This window comes from Cynoglossus semilaevis, chromosome 11 (assembly GCF_000523025.1).
Source record: "Cynoglossus semilaevis isolate Cse_v1.0 chromosome 11, Cse_v1.0, whole genome shotgun sequence".
NCBI classification, from domain to species: Eukaryota; Metazoa; Chordata; class Actinopteri; order Pleuronectiformes; family Cynoglossidae; genus Cynoglossus; species Cynoglossus semilaevis.
In genome coordinates this window covers 4,754,976-4,773,353 of record NC_024317.1, presented here as the reverse complement: position 1 = coordinate 4,773,353, position 18,378 = coordinate 4,754,976, and the positions used below count along the sequence as shown (strand labels likewise).

The 18,378-nt window shown below is 38.2% G+C and overlaps 3 protein-coding genes and 1 long non-coding RNA gene across 6 annotated transcripts in view; 3 read left to right on the top strand and 1 right to left on the bottom strand.

Annotated features, from left to right (window-relative positions):
* Window positions 1-880, top strand: part of LOC112487741 (uncharacterized) — a 3,562-nt gene extending 2,682 nt beyond the window's left edge. The window contains exons 4-5 of the long non-coding RNA XR_003051132.1: window positions 428-574; window positions 740-880. This is a non-coding gene — a long non-coding RNA (uncharacterized LOC112487741). The remainder of the gene's footprint in view (window positions 1-427; window positions 575-739) is intronic.
* The window catches only part of ankrd52b (ankyrin repeat domain 52b), a 10,567-nt gene extending 7,410 nt beyond the window's left edge, over window positions 1-3,157 (bottom strand). The window contains exons 1-8 of the mRNA XM_008320107.3: window positions 2,993-3,157; window positions 1,696-1,779; window positions 1,464-1,542; window positions 1,305-1,375; window positions 1,019-1,219; window positions 728-815; window positions 422-564; window positions 17-272 (exon numbers count right to left, since the gene is read on the bottom strand). Of these exons, the coding sequence (XP_008318329.1) occupies window positions 17-272; window positions 422-564; window positions 728-815; window positions 1,019-1,219; window positions 1,305-1,375; window positions 1,464-1,542; window positions 1,696-1,779; window positions 2,993-3,019 (949 nt within the window). The 5' untranslated portion in view covers window positions 3,020-3,157. The remainder of the gene's footprint in view (window positions 1-16; window positions 273-421; window positions 565-727; window positions 816-1,018; window positions 1,220-1,304; window positions 1,376-1,463; window positions 1,543-1,695; window positions 1,780-2,992) is intronic.
* Window positions 3,158-3,561: 404 nt separating this feature from the next.
* LOC103386026 (natural resistance-associated macrophage protein 2-like) lies at window positions 3,562-14,807 on the top strand. Of its 2 annotated transcripts, NM_001319816.1 has the most exon segments (18): window positions 3,562-3,682; window positions 5,765-5,849; window positions 6,546-6,670; window positions 6,778-6,897; window positions 6,991-7,110; window positions 7,203-7,309; window positions 7,483-7,553; window positions 7,643-7,710; window positions 7,797-7,952; window positions 8,083-8,241; window positions 8,335-8,421; window positions 8,535-8,654; window positions 8,737-8,886; window positions 9,013-9,086; window positions 9,588-9,741; window positions 9,971-10,024; window positions 12,842-14,246; window positions 14,300-14,807. In NM_001319816.1, coding segments are annotated over 16 exon segments (1,677 nt in total). In that variant the 5' UTR covers window positions 3,562-3,682; window positions 5,765-5,815; the 3' UTR covers window positions 12,920-14,246; window positions 14,300-14,807.
* A 237-nt stretch (window positions 14,808-15,044) lies between these two features.
* Window positions 15,045-17,499, top strand: cnpy2 (canopy FGF signaling regulator 2). Of its 2 annotated transcripts, none has more exons than XM_008320102.3 (6): window positions 15,045-15,188; window positions 15,364-15,470; window positions 15,562-15,677; window positions 15,876-16,073; window positions 16,179-16,275; window positions 16,529-17,499. In XM_008320102.3, exons 2-6 carry the CDS (start codon window positions 15,371-15,373, stop codon window positions 16,570-16,572), a joined length of 555 nt encoding a protein of 184 aa, XP_008318324.1. In that variant the 5' UTR covers window positions 15,045-15,188; window positions 15,364-15,370; the 3' UTR covers window positions 16,573-17,499. The 2 variants fall into 2 exon arrangements, with proteins under 2 accessions (XP_008318324.1, XP_008318325.1); XM_008320103.3 differs by having other exon boundaries at window positions 15,122-15,273.
* Window positions 17,500-18,378: the final 879 nt, after the last annotated feature.

Below are 18,378 nucleotides of genomic sequence, written 5' to 3'. Positions count from 1 at the left end.
CACATGTTAATAATACCACACACAGGACTTTGTGTTAGCTCTCCTCTAATACACCTCACCTGCACATTGACATCAGCACCGTTGTTTACCAGCAGCTCGAGACACAGCACTCCGCTGGAGGAGGCAGCACCTAGATGTAACGGTGTGTTGCCCTGGTGGTTGAGTTGGTTAATGTTTGCACCGCTGTTCACCAGCTCATTGGCCACAGTGTCTTGACCCGTGTAACAGGCCATGTGGAGCGCTGTGCTCCCAAAATTGTTGGGTTCATCAGTCTGAGAGAACGTGAGTGAGAGGAAGTAATTATTTTTGGAAAAAATAAAACATTCCAATGCCCAAACCATTGTTTGCTAGATATTATTATTATCAGGAATCATTGTAAAAAAAGGTTTTCTACAGTATTGTTCATGAGAAGCCACTTTACCTCCAGCCCCAGCCCAAGCAGATAGGCGACGACATCTAACTGTCCACTGGCAGCTGCTGCATGGAGCGGAACGTAACCACGTTTGTCCCTGCACGTCACATCAGCACCACGAGTCGCCAGAAGCTTCACAACATCCACGTGTCCTTAGAAGAGGTAAGTAGAGCAAAATTAATGTTTATTGCAAAACCCTGTAAATGAAACGTCATTGCCATATAGAGGATCTTTTTTTTTCATTATTATTATTTTGTATTTCTGTAAAACCAACTTGAACAATAACTCTTCTAAATTCCATTATCATTTCACTACCTTGGTATGCAGCCCAGTGGATTGCCTGCCTGTCCTTCTTATCTTTGGCACAGACACTGGCACCCTTGTTCAGGAGCAAATTCACCATCTGCAGAGAGACAGTATTAGCATGTCAGTCACATGTCATCATCTGAGCCCAATCAACAATAACCGACAGGACAGCAGGGTATCTTCTGGGTCGTGGTGAAATACACATCACATCAAGTTGCTAAGGGTCCAAAAATGAGGACAAAATGTGTTTTATTTTTTGCAGCGGGTACATTGCCCTTTTTGATAACCATTACTGTGTACCTCTCCATGGCCACTGTGGGCTGCATGAAGGAGTGGCGTCCTCCCTGAGCGGTCAGTAACATCCAGGCTGCAAACATGTGGAATCAAAGCCTCAGCACAACCTAAGGCCCAGTTTGCAGCTGCCATGTGTAAAGGTGTGTGCCAGAATTTGTCCCGAACATTGACCTCTGCACTGTGCTTCAATAGCAGCTCCACAGCCCTCTACATAAAACAACATTTTATTAGTAATTTTGTTTCAGTTGAACATTGGAATTACATAATGAATCTTTTTTTGGCAAAAACACACTTGGCTCCGTGAGAAAGCTGCTCGATGTAAGGGAGTCAGCGAGCCCTGGTCCTTGGCATTGACATTTGCACCTGTAATACAGACCAAAAAACGTATGCATTAGGCTTTGTTCCATATCAGCATATGATAAACTTTTTGATACAGCAAATGTTTTTCTACCTGAAGCTATAAGTAGGTCCATTATGTGGACATCACCCAGATAAGCAGCAACATGAAGTGGTGTGCTTTGTTGTTGGTCCTGAAACACATTTAATATATATATATATATTTTACATAGATTAATTTTTTTTTTAAACTTTTATACAATTTTTTACAAAGATATTTGTCTTGGACAGGAAAAATATGTGACACCATCAAATTGTAATCACTGAGATAAAACTTGAAATATTACCAGTGAGTTAACATCTTCATTGTGGTTCAACAAGAATGTCACCTCCTCAATGTTTCGGTTGAATATGGCTTGGACCAAAGGCGACTGAAAATTAGATGGAAACAAGTAGCAAGAAAATGTGCATGTGCAAAATGGGACAAGTCAGTTATTTATGCACATAACAATTATACAGGTCGTACAAGGAGCTAGCAGTGGTTTAACATTGCAAATGTCAAGATCATAAAGAGCCGCTCCACAACTCCAAAGGGGGAAGAATAATAACATGACTTGCAAAAAGGCTTCAGGGAGCTTGTTATGAAATGTACAATCCACCCCATATAGTCACTGTTACAAAATGTGCTGTAAATGCCAGCAGGCGTCTGATTTCCACTACAACCAATGGGCAAATTTAATAGGACAGGGATTAAAGAGATGACTGGTGTCAGAGTGAGTGAAAGGAGAGTTGCCACGGTGGTGCAAATGTTGTGGAGGCATTTTCACTGACCAACTGACCTCACTATTAGTAGTTTGAAACTATTTACATAGTGAAAATAATAACAAAATGTACTTTTTATTCTGTCTTAAAACAATAAACACAATAAAAACACCACCCCATTTAAGTAGGGTAAAGTTGATTTTTATTTTTACTATTCATCATTTCATTTATTGTTTTTTAATTCTTTTTACAGTACACTGTTGTTCACAGAGCATGTGATGTACAGCATGGCACTTTACAAAGCTCCCTTAACACAGCAACCCTCAGATGTATTTTTTTTATCTCACCACGAGGGACAGAAATAGCGTCAATGGCTACAGTTCTTTCATCAGCAAATGTTATACAACATATTAGAATAGTGAACATGTAGTAGACCATGATGTCAAGCTGAGTTACTTAAAAATATTTTAAATATCTTAAAATAATTAAGGAAATTAGCTTCAATATTGTTAGGGTCATGTGGGGAAACATAAATCAGCAATATAAATAACTCTGTTATTGGTTTGGTGAATATTCAATGTTTTCTCACAGACAGAAATAACATCAAACATAGTTGATGTTTGAAGTACTCTGCAAAGTCGTGATGCGAAACACAATCAAACCACAATGTTTTTCGTTGCAAAGGATCTCGCTCGTTTAAATGGATGCGTACGATTGTGTGGTGCTGCAGAACGAGACGTGTGTGACAACAACAAGCCTTGTTTAAAACTTTGCTTGACATGTCGCTACCATGACTAGCCAGCTGTGAGCACCGTTAGTTGTGAGTCATCTAAGTCAGCTATTACAGTAAGACAAGACAACGGCAAATGTTATATCTACTACCTGGTCCTGAATATTTCTTAACTCCATGACCCAGATGCTCTGAAGGATCCGTCACTGGGACTGTGATGTTTAAACTGACTACATATCCCTCTGCAGCAGACAGCAGCCTGTTAGCCTTAGCTTAAAGTTAGCCTCTAGCTGGCATGGTGACGTAGAATGTCAAGCAGCTTCCAAAATATCGCGACAGTCAGAAAATAGATGGGACTTGGAACTAAATTCACAGTTCATTTATTGGATCTACGTATTCGTTTTTGTTTTGTTTTTTCTTTAACGTTTCTTTTTCTATATACTGTATATATAACTTCATATTTAGCGTTTCATTTACAATTAAAAATATATATTTTATTATAAAGAGAATGTTTACATTCTAAAAACAAGGTTAAATTCGTAATAATTATATTTTTTACCAAGTAGTTTAGCATTCGCACTTTCCCCATAAGTATGGAGAAAGTAGTTTATACCCTGTTTTAAGGGTTGGTGTACCTGACAGCCATAACTCAGGGCAAAACACACTATCAAAACCAGTAACCAATCAGACGGTTCCAGAAGAATTGCACATGCGTAGTGTATGTTTTAGAGACGACTTTGAGGTAACGTGCCGCTTGCTTAGCATCACATTTATAAAGAATTCCCAACTAATGGAGATTTAACCTCGAAGAATCGCTTTACTCTCACGTACTGTTTACGAAGGTAAGTTTGTTAAATTACTCTGTTGACGTAACGTTACGAGATTTAGTCAACCCGCGAACACACCAATGGGACTCGTTAGCTGACATAAGAGTTTTGACGCAGGTTTCTTTGAAAACTCCAAGATGAATCGAAGGTGATTATCAAAACCGATCTGGTTCATGGTCCTAGACATGAAACTTACATAATGTGTGATTTACTTTTCAGTCAGCACATATGTTTGATTTCACGGGACAAAAGTTCAAGTTATCAATGTGCAGTGGGAACATTACTCGGACATTTTGACAAACCCCTTGAATCCGTGACTTCAGGAGTGCGACTTCTCACGTTAATTAAATTTTACATTGGCGTAATTATATTGACAAAGATCAGACCGATCAATTGTAAGAATGTCCATAGAAAGTTAGGTACAGCTTTTACTTTTTTCGATTACAATTAAAGTGTCCCAGTGTTCACCGATAAACAAGTAAACTGCATATATATATATATATATACGTATATATTTACGTTTTTGTTAACAATTTTTAAATGACTGTTAACTATTCATTTTTTTCCACTCGTTGTCAATTCAGTTCAAATAATTTAACAATAACAATAATTTACGTTAGATTTTGACATATTTTTCATGGATCTAAATTTCAAAAGACACGTGTTAAGTATTTAAGATAAATGTCATAAAACAATCTCTAACAACCAATTGGTTTTTTTTTTTAGATAAGCGGTTAGTCTTAAAAATGACATTTTATCGTGTCTCACTTCTGCAACAAATTACACTAACGACTACTAAAGGTGAATTGGTCATTTGTGGTGGTGAACTTTCATCTGTGACAGTACAAATGATTTAAAAAAACAATAATGAGTCCATTATTAAAACAGTATACAGAAGTAATGAAGCTCCCATTCAATCTTAGCTTTTGGTTAATCTCCATTAGTCCTGATATTAGACAAAGAGGTTGTTTTTTTTTCTTTTTTTCTGCAAGTCTGTGAGAATATTAGACAAAGAGGTTGTTTTTTTTTTCTTCTCTTTTTCTGCAAGTCTGTGAGGGTTCACGGGTTTGTGACATTTGTGATCATTTTACAGTTTGGGAGTTGTCAGCTGTCACAGCTGTTCACTATTGATTGTAAAACCTGTTGTGTGCAGATTAGACGTCTACAGTGTGTCTTGAGGCCAGTTTGGGAAGAAAGATGAATGTTTTGGTGTTACTTTTACTTAATGATTCAATAGGAAATAAATTATTTATATTACAATTTATATTGTTAATTAGCAGAATAATGAATATCATTGCACATGTTCATTTATGCTGCTGATTTGTTTTATTACCGTGTACATGTGGACCCGTGTGCACCTTGACAAGAATAGTGCTGACAGTGGCAGTGACACGTTTAAAGACAGTTACACAATACTAGACTGGACTACAGGTCGGGTGGGGACAAAACACACTAATGTGTCGGGAAAACAGCAGAGAAGGGGTCACAAGCAGACATTTTAGAAAAGCAAAGAATTTTAATCCCTGCTTATTTATTCATTGACATGACAGCAATAAAAGCTTGTGAATCAAAAGCTGAAGTGTGGGAGCTGGCACATGTAAAGGCAAAAACAAGGGAACTCTGCAGAGATGTGACTGATAAGAAATGTTATCAGGAACTTCAGGAGAAAAGTGATTAAAAAGACTGATCTTTTGTGCATTGGGGGAAGGGTAACTTCCACTAGTGACTTCCACTAGAACAGTCTTCCGTGTCTACTGCGTCACCTTTTACATCATTTGACCCGAGTCATGTGCCTCTGGACGACCCACACACTCTCAGTCAGAGAACACTGTGTTCAGCATGTGAAGCCAAAACTTTGTCTTTTGTTAGACCTTTTTTTTATTTTTTTTTTAAAAAGTCAGAAATACGTTTTTCACAGAAGAATGATATCAGTGTTGGAAGTGAAAACCACCGATGGTCCGTTTAATGTCTGAAAGAAACGGTCCTGTGAGTGTGAGAAACCAACCGACAGCATCGTGATAATCACCGTTTTCTTCTGAGCCGTCAGCGTAATTCAAGCTTATTCAAATAACATAACTGCTGTTTTCTTTTCCACAGGGGGGCTGACATTGATCCCTTTAATTCCCAGGGATCCCCCAGCCTGCCCCAATGAAGACCGAGCAAGACGAAGACATTGTTGCAGGTAAGTGCTTAAGAAAACAGAAACTCTGTAAACTGGGAAATTCAGTTTAGACTACACTCAGTGTCAGAACCTTTGTCTTTGCTCAAAACAATTCCTTTGAGATCACAGTTCACAACTGTTTGACTCTGCTGCTTATTTGTATTTTGGCTTTTGGCAAGTGTCTAATTTTACTTGTCTCTGCTAACGGTCAGTTACTTTTACAAAGAATGTTAAAATGTTGTTGCGACACTTTGAGGTGGAAAAAAAAGGATGTTAAAGTCCAAGTCACACAGAAAGCAGAAATGCAGTTCAGGAGGCCACTGTGAAATGAAGGTTAAAAAAGTCCAACATTCAAACTAAGTTAAGTTACATGATCTTTACCTTTCAGCAGAGGAAAAATTGTCAATGTTCATCATTTTTTACAAAGAAGACTTTTGAACAAACACCTTTTTTCCTTTGGCAATGTAGTTTGAAATGTTTATGTTTCTGTTACACAAATGACTGTTTATGTGTTGCAACAGCTGTTACTGTAATACCAACAATTTAATAAAATGAAATCTTAGGTTAAGCAGTGATCAGACGTGTTTGATAAACAAAAGGCTTCACATGTTGCTGTTGCTAAAATAGACATTTTGTGATAAATATAAATACAGATCTGTGTGTTTATATTTATAACAAACCGCTCACCTTCTGTTTTTTAATCTGTGTCATTTGTAGAGGACTCTCCTCAGGAGAATGGAGTCCAGACGTCACAGTACAGCGCCATCCCTCCGGTGGACCAGGAAGAGCAGTTCTCCACATACTTTGAGGACAAGGTGCCCATTCCTGAGAATGTAAACCAGGTACGGGTGACCAATGATTACCATTTCACAAAAATAATTTTGAAGAGAAAAATAATGATTTGATTATGTAAAAAAAAGATAAAAAACAAGAACATCTGTGTTCGTAGTTGTTCAGTTTCCGTAAACTCTGGGCCTTCACTGGACCAGGGTTTTTGATGAGCATCGCGTACTTGGACCCAGGAAACATTGAGTCTGACCTGCAGTCTGGAGCTAAAGCTGGCTTTAAGGTGAACATTTGAACTAAATTGAAAAATTGCATTGCACTGTCTCACCCATGCAAATCACTGTGACAATGTGCTAACTTTCTCTTTCTCTCTCAGCTCCTATGGGTTCTCCTCTTAGCCACCATCATCGGACTGCTCTTGCAGAGGTTAGCTGCACGCCTCGGGGTCGTAACTGGGATGCACCTGGCTGAAGTCTGCAACCGGCAGTATCCTACTGTGAGCATTCCTGTCTCTTAGGACACGATGTTAAGTTGAGGTTTAAATAATAGTAATGAATCAAAAGCTCACTAAAGGAATTTCTTTCTCAGGTTCCTCGGATCATCCTTTGGCTGATGGTGGAACTGGCAATTATTGGCTCAGACATGCAGGAAGTCATTGGCTGTGCCATAGCCCTCAACCTACTCTCTGTGGGCAGGTAAAATAATTACTTAGTTATTCTTCAACTTGTTTATGGCACTAAGTTTTGTCTATGAAAACACAAAATACATTTTGTAATTTCTTCTGTCAAATACATTGTTTTGACAAACTTTGATAAACTATTTTTTGTATTTCGGTTCATGACCACGTGTCCCTTTCTGTCTCTTCCAGGATCCCTCTGTGGGGAGGAGTCCTCATCACCATCACCGACACCTTTGTCTTCCTCTTCCTAGACAAATATGGTACATGAGCCTTTTTAGCTGTGCAACAACTGAGACGTTTCTTTTATGTCGTGCCGCTCAGTGTTGATAGACTCTGTATGTTTCCACAGGCCTGAGGAAACTGGAAGCCTTCTTTGGTTTCCTCATTACTGTAATGGCGCTCAGCTTTGGTTATGAGGTGAGGCTCCATTGTGTTTGTGATATAAATAAAGTATTTTTTTTATCCTCAAATGTTGACATATTTTTACCCTGTTGCTTGTCTAGTATGTCCTTGTGAAGCCAGACCAGGGGGAGCTGCTGAAGGGGATGTTTGTTCCGTACTGTGCAGGCTGTGGGCCTGTGCAGCTGGAACAGGCGGTGGGAATAGTCGGCGCTGTCATCATGCCCCACAACATCTACCTGCACTCAGCACTGGTTAAAGTACGAAGCACTTTGTTGTCACATGCAGAGGAAATACATCTAAAATGATTCATTTAAAATTAGAAATAAATCCCTGTTTTGTTTGTTTGTTTTTTTTGTTAATTTTCTGGTTCTTTTCCTCTTGTGCCAGTCTCGAGATATAGATCGCAAAAACAAGAAGGAAGTGAAAGAAGCCAATAAGTACTACTTTATTGAGTCAACGATCGCTCTCTTCATCTCATTTCTCATCAACGTCTTTGTTGTGGCGGTCTTCGCTCAAGCCTTCTACAATAAGACCAACATGGAAGTGGTGGGTGGTCCTACAAAAACACTGTGCTTTTTACGGTTTTTCTGACTATTGTTCTGTGCTTGTACTATTTCTCACTTTGTTTGCTGGTTGCAGAATGCAGAATGTAATGCAACTGGAAGTCCTCATACAGATCTCTTCCCTCTGAACAACGGCACACTGGAGGTGGACATCTACAAAGGGGTACGTCTGCGAACAAACATCAAATATCCACTGGGTTATTCTCATTATCATAGATTTGGAACATTTGAAATATTTACAGATTTATCAGAAGACCACTTGTGTGTTTTCTCCAGGGCGTGGTCCTGGGCTGTTTCTTTGGCCCGGCAGCTCTTTACATCTGGGCCATCGGGATCCTGGCAGCAGGACAGAGCTCCACCATGACAGGCACTTACTCTGGCCAGTTTGTGATGGAGGTGAGCACAGCTGTTTGAACAGTACCTGGAGTTTGGTTTGTTTTGTTCATGTTAATAGTCATTAATGACTAGTGTTTACCAGGGTTTCTTGAACCTGCAATGGTCCAGATTTGCCCGAGTGCTTCTGACCCGCTCCATCGCCATCACACCTACTCTGCTGGTTGCCATTTTCCAGGATGTGCAGCATTTGACTGGCATGAACGACTTCCTGAATGTGCTTCAGAGTATGCAGGTGAGATCAGTCACCTGGAAAACGAGTCGTGTGACTTCACCGTCCTCTCACAATCATCTCTATTCTGTGAAAAACATTTTTGTGTCAAGTGATCAAGCTGACTGTTTTTCTTTTCTCTCCCAACAGCTTCCATTCGCTTTGATTCCAATTCTGACTTTCACCAGCCTGACCTCTATAATGAATGACTTTGCCAATGGATTGTGAGTAAAGTGTTTTTTATCTATTTCCTCAATTACATACATTGTTAAACCATCATATTACATAGTAATTTATATAATAAAATGTTATTCCTTTGAGATAATTCTACTGCAGTATATTTTTCACCACTTAAATGATTCAACAGGGCAAACCTGGCCCATGGGCCTTGAGTTTGACATGTTTTTAAAACACGCCCATGGGCCTTGAGTTTGACATGTTTTAACATCTGATTTTAAAACACAAAAAATGTATTAAAAAGGTTTTAAACACTAACAAAATAAAATAAATCTTGCTTTTATTTACATTTTAGAAGATGTATAAAGCTTCCTGGAAAATGAGTTTTTACTATAGAGAGAGACAAGAATAACTGTGACTCATGTTAGGGACTGTATTAGTCAGTGTAACAGGAAACTTGTGATTGCTCACGTTATTGAAATAATGGCAATTTTGAAATTTTGCAATAGTTGACTTACCTTTGTATTTGTGTGTTTTTGTTTTTTTAGGTTCTGGAAAATCTCCGGTGGCATCGTCATCCTGGTGGTTTGTGCAATCAACATGTACTTCGTGGTGGTTTATGTGACTTCACTGAACAGCGTGCTGCTCTACGTCTTCGTTGCCCTCCTGTCCTTAGCCTATCTGTGCTTTGTGGGCTACCTGGTGAGTTATTACCACAACCAGACGTTCACTTCTGTCTACTTTCAGCAGTTTGGCATTTTGTGATTTTTTTACTGGTTGGCTTTTAACAAGAACTCTTTGATCACTTCTGTCTACTTTCAGCAGTTTGGCATTTTGTGACTTTATAGAATAGAATAGAATAGAATGAAATAGAATACAGACATGCACTGTTGTATTTTGACCGGTGTCTTTCTTTTTATGTTGTCTGCAGGTTTGGCACTGTCTGGTTGCGTTGGGGGTTTCCTGCCTGGACTTTAGCAGCAGGGTAAGAAAAGGACCTGCTGTGTTGATAGAGGAGGAGTCTGAGTACGACTCATAAAGCTGGACAGGAACATTTACCACCAGCATTCTTCTTTCCTCCCTAAGAGACTCTGAGCCCTGTACACAACCAGGACTTCTCAAGATCATGTAGGATCTTGAGAGAAATGTTCCCTGCTTTTGTCACGTGTTTATTTTGTAATCCGAGTATTTAAATGTGAAAATTGGTTCAGTTATTTCAACTTTTTAAAGGTCCATCACTGGCATATGTTGAGGCTTGAAATTAAAGCTCTTAAGGAGCTCTAAGGACCGGGCCTCAGTGACACATCTGAGTGTCCACGTCCTGTTCTGTTAGCTCAGTGGTTTCCTAAGTCGGGGGGGGAGTGGAAACACACCAAGGTAAATTTATTTCAATTTAAATATTTTCTTTAATTGTGCTGCAGTGAGTTAATTACACTGATTTGTAAAAGTACTTTATTTTTCCATAGACAATAGAAGTTTTTTTGTTTTGTTTTTTTAGAAAATTACAGTGTTTAGCAAAAGCTGTGAATCTGTGGACATGAGGGGTTTTGACAACAATACTATCTACACAAGGGGGCGCTGCAGAAAAGTTTTGAGAACCACTTTGTTTTTTGACACGTTCTCACTGATCAGTAGCTGCTGCAGCACAGTATCCATCTTTAAGAAAGTCCACGCAGTAACTAACAAACATCAGTATGAAGTTACAGCGCTGCGTTGTTAGTGGTTTACCACCATGAGAACTCGTCTCATGGTCAATATTCTGCCGTTAGAAACTTTGGAGTGGTTTCAGAAATGACCAATTAATAATGACTATTTACTGTGAAGCTTGAGCAACACATTGAAATTGTTCTCTTACTGGAAATGCTCATGTAATGACCTTACGTTAGCAAATCCACTCATGTTCAACATGTCTTTGCTGCTTTATACCGTTTGATTTTGTCCGTTGTCCAGTAGTTAGAAGGGAAAAATCTCGACCTCACGTTCACTTACGCTTCCACTAATACGGAGATATTTACTAAGTATTTCAAGTTGTTTTCTGTTCATTGCAGAAGCACATCTGTCTCATACACAGATCAGCAGTCAACATTTGGGCCAAGTAAAAAGTGAGACACTCAGTGACTTTGACATGTGGCAGACACAGCCAGTATACCCTGGGCTTCTGAAAACACATGTAGCTCAATGCACAAAATAATAAGTGTTACACTCCTAACATCTGTCACTCTGACGTATGTACGTGTGACCCACCTGGGGTCCGTTTTTTGTTTTTTTTTAAACTTATTTAGAAATGGTTCATTCAGTACTGCGCTCTTGTTTTCTCTCATACTGTGGGACTGTCGTTGTCCTGGTGGAAGGAGGAGGAGCTCATTTCTGTTTTCATGTCCACCCAGTCTACCTCAGTGCCCCCCCCCCCATCCCCTCACCCTTGTGCATTAACATTTCTTTTGCGTAGTGAGGCAGAGGTCTGCAGTATTTCATTGTCAGTGTTGAACAGAGGCGTAGTAATGTATCCCCAGACATTAGTCTGTTGGGGGGGGGTGTCAGAGTGAGCTAAATGAGCTAAATTTCTCAAAAACACTTAGCAATACAAGACCAAAACAATGCCTCCACAAGGTGCATTTTTCAAATCCTGTTGTCAATTATTATTGCTATTGTTGAAAGCCAAGTGAATTACAGTATTTATGCACATAAAAACTATTGTAGCAGAGAACCAGACCAGTAGACTAAGACATTTCATCTGTGTTATTGCGCTAACTGCAGGGTAGAAAACACTGAAGCCAAATTCAACTCAAAATATTTCATATTCCACCTTTTAAACTAATGTGTGCACGTGGTGTTTCATTTTTTCTGCTAGCTCCAAGTGTGATGAAATTCTTAAACTCAGGAGCTAAATTCAAGTAAACAAACCTTCTGATATCACCCTGCCTGTTATCCAGGCTAACTGTGTTAGCGTGGCTAAAACTAGAGAAGTGTTTTGTGTAGGTAAGAGATATCGCTTATACTGTACATATGTTGGTCTCGGTTTTTTCACCTCAAAATTGTTAAAATGTCAGCTCTGTTGAAGTTTTTTAAAGAGAAAATCGTTAAATGTTGCTATGAAATGTACATGTCCAGAAGTATTAATTTATTTCTGCTGTCTGTGATTTAATATAAAGGAGATTAAAAAAATATTCCTAGTTCTGTGCCTGTTTTGTGACAGGATGATCTTGTAAACTAAAGTAAAAGAGAAAAGTTCATTAACTGTTTTGAAAAAAATTGAGAGAAATTGAAAATAATACAAATATATTTTATTATTAATATATTATTATATTACATATATTATATTATTATTAATATATTAGAAAAATAAAAATAAATAGAAAAAAAGGTATTTGTGTCGTGGATTAAAATAAAAACAACTTTGCTTTGGGGAAAAAAAAACAAACAGAATTAACATTCAGCTCGTATATTTAAGGAGTGTTGTGGGACAGTGCTTCTTTCCAGGATTTTGAAGGCAAAAAATGAGGGAAAAAATAGCATCTTGACCAAAGGTGAGCATCTCTAAGCACTCCTTTTATAATCAAATAAATTCAAACTAAACCAAACTCTCTTAATATTAATTAGAACACAGAATTTTGCACAATTATCTGATTTCATGCCCTATTAATCCAAACTTAAATAAATCCAATGCGGTATCATCATGGTTGATATGGAGTCGATGTGTTTACTAAGCAGCAATTCTTTTGTAGACTTGAATTTTTCACTTTCTTGAATTTCTTGTGAAAACAAAAAATGACAACTATTCTTTTTCTTGTTTGTCTTCTAGATACCAGTCAGTTTTATGCGACAGCCAGACATTTACCTGTTGAATGACATGGACAGTGAGCCTGTGGTTGAGAGATAGGACCGACTTTTGTGAGTGAACTGGAAGACGCTGACGTGCTTGACTAAAATCTTCACCTGCCTGTGCCTCACTCTTCTAACTGCACTCGTTCAGACCTGGATATAAACCTCTTCATTTCAGCAATGCCTCTTTTTCAACATTCTTAGCCAAGAAAAACAAAAAAACAACAACAATGATCTGCTGATGTTTGTTTGAATGTCCAGGTGCCAGGAAAAGACACGACCTTTTGAAGCCATTTAACTGGTCTTTACAGTTAACTGTCCAGTGACAACCTGAATAAAACATAGATTTTTACAAAATAACACATATCCAGCCACAGATACATGAACACTGCTGACTACTGTTGGACTTCTAAGGACATGTTTTTTAGTTCTCCTCAACCTCACACCGTTAACAGCAGGATATCCAATGTGATTTTTGTTGCATAAGCTATGGCGTGTTTAAAGTTTGTATACTTGTGATGGTGCAAAGTTAATATCCTTTATTCTTCTCATCTTTAAAATAACTACAAATACCATGTTAAGAAAACATCGTACATCTCAGAAAATGTGACAAAAAACAACTCTAAAAAATGTATAGATGAGCAAAATATTAATTTATATTATCATTATGTAGTAGAGATTTACTCATTTTTACAAAAAATATATAGGGCTGAGCTTTGGTCTCGACAAAAGTACAAATTTGCAGGAATGTTAAAAATCCCATAGGTCAGTCTTCCATGACGCTGCATCAAAGTTAAAGAAATGAATTCATAAACAACATAATGCACTTAAGGCCACACATTCCCATTCGTTGCATAAATAGATTTTTAAAAAGGTCAGTTTTTATGATTCTTGTATTGTGTGTCATTTTTATTTAATGTTTATTTAATTAGTAGTTGCACAGTTTGACCTCACACTTGCTTTTCACCTGAGCAACAGAAACTTTAAGCCTTGTGTTTATGAGGGAAGTTGTGAATGCATTGTCTGTTAAAAATCAGAAACGTGCTGCACAGTTATACAAAAGACAACCTACACCAACTGCTTATTGACGGATGTTATGAAGCAGGGAAGATGCTCACCTGTTATAGTCAGGTGTCTGTAGTCTGACGAAGACGTGTATCAGTGTTTGACAATGTCAATGACAAAGACTTAGGGACGTTTGACAGAAAAGTAAGATTTGTTTTTATTTCTATAAAAATATCTGGATTCTGAGTAACCTGAGAATTGCTTCAGTTGTTTAGTTTCTTGCTTATGTTTTAGTAGAATAACTTTTTTTGTTTTACATTAAGGTTACAATTTTAATTATTACTTTCATATTTCAACAAATGCTGAATCTTGAAGAAAACATCTAAAATCTTCAAGATATCATTAGGGAAAAATGACAAAATTTGAAGAAAACATCTAAAATCTTCAAGACATCATTAGGGAAAAATGACAAGTGTGTCACTAATTACCTCCTTTCTACAGTAAGTGCTTCTGTAACATATGCACACATACGTCTGCACTACATGCTGTTTCTGCTGTGTCTTCCTTGATTCAAAATGACCTGTGTTACTACATTAAAGAAGTACATCGTGTGTTTTTGCAATGTACATAAGGTGGCATTCTGAAAATAGGTAACAACTTCAGTTTTATTTTTGGGATTGTGTATCAAATTTGAAAGTAATATTTCCTAAACTTGGGAACAGGTCAGGATTGTCAGAGGACATTTTCTGGTTTCCTGTCTTGATAGAAAACTATACTCTGCTGTGTTTCTGATAAAGCAAATAATATATTGTTATTCGACATAAATTTGCAAAATTTGATTTTTTTTTAAAGGTGCTACTGAAATGTTGTATGATGTTGTATTTGTATACAGTCATGTTTCTTCTGAGCAGCAGCTTGTTGAATAAAGAAAGTTTGTGCCTTCAAACTGTTTTTTTTTTTTTTTTTGGCGTGGCGCAGATTGTACGTTTTAGCATTTGCAGTCATTGCATTATGAATTGCCTATTACTACACACAATTATTATTATAACATCTATAATGTTATGATTATAATATCCAATGCTTTAATAACACGAGAACAACATGGGCCCCTCAAAAGGACGAACAGCTAATCGCAAGAGCTCCAGCTAGATGGCTAAAATCGTTATGACCTGAATTGTGCTGGGTCCTCCCAGACTCTTGGGGGTGCCATTTACCGTCGAACGGGTCCCGTTCAGCGACTATGCTGTCTACGTCACCATATTCGGCGATGTAACGTGTTGTAAAAGTTTGAAGGAGGTTTCTAGAATCACCGACAGTCTCAGGTAAGTTGAATGAAAAGGTGAACTCAATTTTCTCAGTGTTGACACAGGAGCCGCAGTAGACTGTGTTTATGAAAGGAAGATAAAGGTAAAGCAGCTAAGCTCTGACTAAAGCGCTGTTTGACACCGGCTGATGTGTCCGTTCCATAGTAAATGATGCAAACGTCTCTGTGTGTAGGTGTAAAATGAGGGACGCGGCCCTGCTTTTGTTGTCGTTCGTTTTTCTGTGCCCCCTCCTGGGTCTGTGTCAGGCAGCCAGACCGGGACAGGACATGAGATGTGGAGGTAAGTCTTTGGTGTCTGCTGGTGGTGGAGTTAGGGTTCATTCATCGATGTCCAGGTCTCAGTGTCTCTTCCTCCACCTCCCCGTTTTCAGCCTGCAGGGCTCTGGTAGATGAGATGGACTGGGCCATTTCCCAGATAGACCCAAAGAAAATGATCCAGACTGGATCATTCAGGATTAACCCGGATGGCAGTCAGTCCATCAGAGAGGTGAGTGTTAATGTGCAAAAGAAGAGAAGTAACGTATTTATCATCCAAATACACAAAAATAAGTTATATGTTATATATATTATAGCATTTATTTATTATTCATTCATATTTACGACTTATGTACAAGAACATTTAATTGGATTGAGGATATTTTAAATATAGATTTCCAGTAGTTTGTAATCAGTTGCAACACAACAGGTTCCTCTGGCTCGCTCTGAGGGAAACCTCCTTGAGCTGATGGAGAGCATCTGTGAGAGGATGGAGGACTACGGCGAGCACACGGATCCATCAACAAACAGGAAGACCTACATTAGGATTAAGTCTCGGAGCGGTGAGCCCATGGACCTGTCAGAGGCCAGTCTGGATACCAGAGTCACCTCCAGTTTCAAATTTGCCGTGAGTCTATAGATCCATACATTTTTGGATTTCATTATCTGATTTTCGCATGTAGCACCGTGCGTTGTACAGTTTCTTAGTTTTACCTTTCTCTGATTTCTTTAGTGTGAAACAATTGTCGAGCATCACGAGGACGAACTCATTGAGTTCTTTGCTCATGAAACAGATAATGTAAAAGACAAACTCTGCAGCAAAAGGACAGGTAAGACTCGAGGTTTTGTTTGTTTTACTTCATTATCTTGTATATTTGGAAACCTGTGTCCACTGTAATATAAATGAGCAGTTTGGGATTGCATATGAATGTCATAATAGACTTTGTTTAGACTTCTCAGAGGCCCAGCTAAGCAAAATAAACAAACAAAAAATAGAAGATAAATGAAAACTGAGGGTAATGACCCTGTTTTCATCCCTGATGTGAGCCTCCCATGTTGATTCCTGTGCTTTGTTTCTTGCAGACCTCTGTGACCATGCCTTGAAAATTCCTCGTGATGAACTTTGATGTGACCTTGCCACAACTGCCCCCACATCTCAGCCGAAATGCAGACGCTCTGTGCTGTAATGGTAGCCTTTGTCCCTGGCGGTTAGGTATGGCATTTAAGATTCCAGTCCATTTTGTCAGTTTTCCCCCTGCTCTGTCACACGTTTCCTCTAAGTTATTATCCTTTCACGTCTATCACATCTTCACTCTTCAAGTATTCCCAGATAAAATCCAAACTGTGAATCTGCAAAAGTTGAATGATTTCAAAGGTGATTTTTGTTTTTTGTACTGTGTACATTCAAAATTACTCTTTTCATGTACAAAGATCGGGTTGAATTTCACGGTTCAGTTTATACTAATGCTGTCTGACTAGTGTCGTCTGTTTAAACAGAATTCTGTGCTTTTTGAGTTTAACCATATTAAGGACTTTTAATTTAGAAGAATTACATGTAATTGTCTAATTTTATATGAATTTCTGCAAATATGTGAGTTGATCTATAATTGATAATTGAACTGATTATTGTATTTCCTAAATACCAAAACGTCAACTTCAGAAAATGAAGACTTTAATGTGTTAGTGTACATTAGATTACACATTCAACACAAAGACACTGTAGAATGAATCTGTACAGTGGCAGAGGCTTCAAATTAGCTGCGGACATAAGAGACTGACCAGTGAAAGGGCTGAAATGTTACTGGATTTGGATTAAACTGTAACCAGCAACTGTAGAAAAAAACCAAACATCTTCCCTAGTTTTCCTTTTAATTCCAGACGTGTTTTTCTGACAGACATGAAGGTGAACCTCATGCTATACTGTCTGATCGGAGAGTTGTTAGATGTCATCATTGTCATCGTCTTTGAACACATGGACATGGATTTGCTGTCGCATGAAAATTCTCTTACATTTGTCCTTGTTTTTATAAATAAAGTTTTGTATCTTTTCTGCAGCTGCTTGTATTTTATAGTTTAAATCAGTAACCTCTCTTGGGTGTCGTCTTCTGTAGCAAGTTAGCAGCATCACAGGTGACTCCAAAGACACGTCTGTTGTTTGTTTACATAAAGCTACACATTTTATAAAGAGTCAGTAACAGTTCACGTTTTATTCATTTCAATTTGAATTGCACAACATATTCTATTTGCCAACATTTTTTATTTCCAATGATCAAAATTCAATACTGTCAGAATTTCCTTATTTATTTACAGAAATTAAACCAAAAATAGAGGAAAACAACCCTTGCTCGCTCTTTATAGACAAACTGTTCTCCTCCAGCAGGGGTGCTCTAGATGCTGTTGTAAAGCTATGCTCCCCGAGGTTGAAAGCAGGCAAATTATTGCTTTATATCATGTTTGGGTTAGTTGAGTTAACATATTAATTAATTATAATGTGTTAACTCGCATTAACATACAGTATATTAGTGTGTTAAAATAAATAGAATAAAAAGTAAATTCATTATCTACAGTAAAATGTTTTCTCAAAGGTCCAGCTAAGCTAAGCTAATAATGCTAAAGAGTCACCATACCTGGAGACATGGACACTGTGTCCATGTCTCCCTCGTTTGACTCACTCTCTCTCATCGCTCTCTTCTACGCAGCATTGTTCTTCATCTTCATCTGTTGTTGTAGAGCTTTGGTCAGGTGGGATTTTCTCAGCCTCCTCTTCCTCTCCAATGACAGTATCTCCAGAGCTGTGGCTGCTGAAGCTGCAGCAGGACAGAGTGTCGTCCTCCGCACACCTGCTCTGATCAATGTCACATGGTTCCGTTAACACCTGGTATCCCCCGGTGACTAATGTCTCGTGGTTAAATGCTAATAGCGTATCAAGGCTG

Excerpts from the sequence above, each read along its gene's own strand:
- LOC103386026 (XM_008320106.3), top strand. The coding sequence starts at position 5,816 with ATGAAGACCGAGCAAGACGAAGACATTGTTGCAG. Across the intron at positions 8,655-8,736 it reads CTGGCCAGTTTGTGATGGAG|GGTTTCTTGAACCTGCAATG; the intron begins GTGAGCACAGCT and ends AGTGTTTACCAG. Across the intron at positions 8,887-9,012 it reads ATGTGCTTCAGAGTATGCAG|CTTCCATTCGCTTTGATTCC; the intron begins GTGAGATCAGTC and ends CTCTCCCAACAG.
- cnpy2 (XM_008320102.3), top strand. The coding sequence starts at position 15,371 with ATGAGGGACGCGGCCCTGCTTTTGTTGTCGTTCGTTTTTCTGTGCCCC. Across the intron at positions 16,074-16,178 it reads CCTCCAGTTTCAAATTTGCC|TGTGAAACAATTGTCGAGCA; the intron begins GTGAGTCTATAG and ends TGATTTCTTTAG. Across the intron at positions 16,276-16,528 it reads ACTCTGCAGCAAAAGGACAG|ACCTCTGTGACCATGCCTTG; the intron begins GTAAGACTCGAG and ends TGTTTCTTGCAG.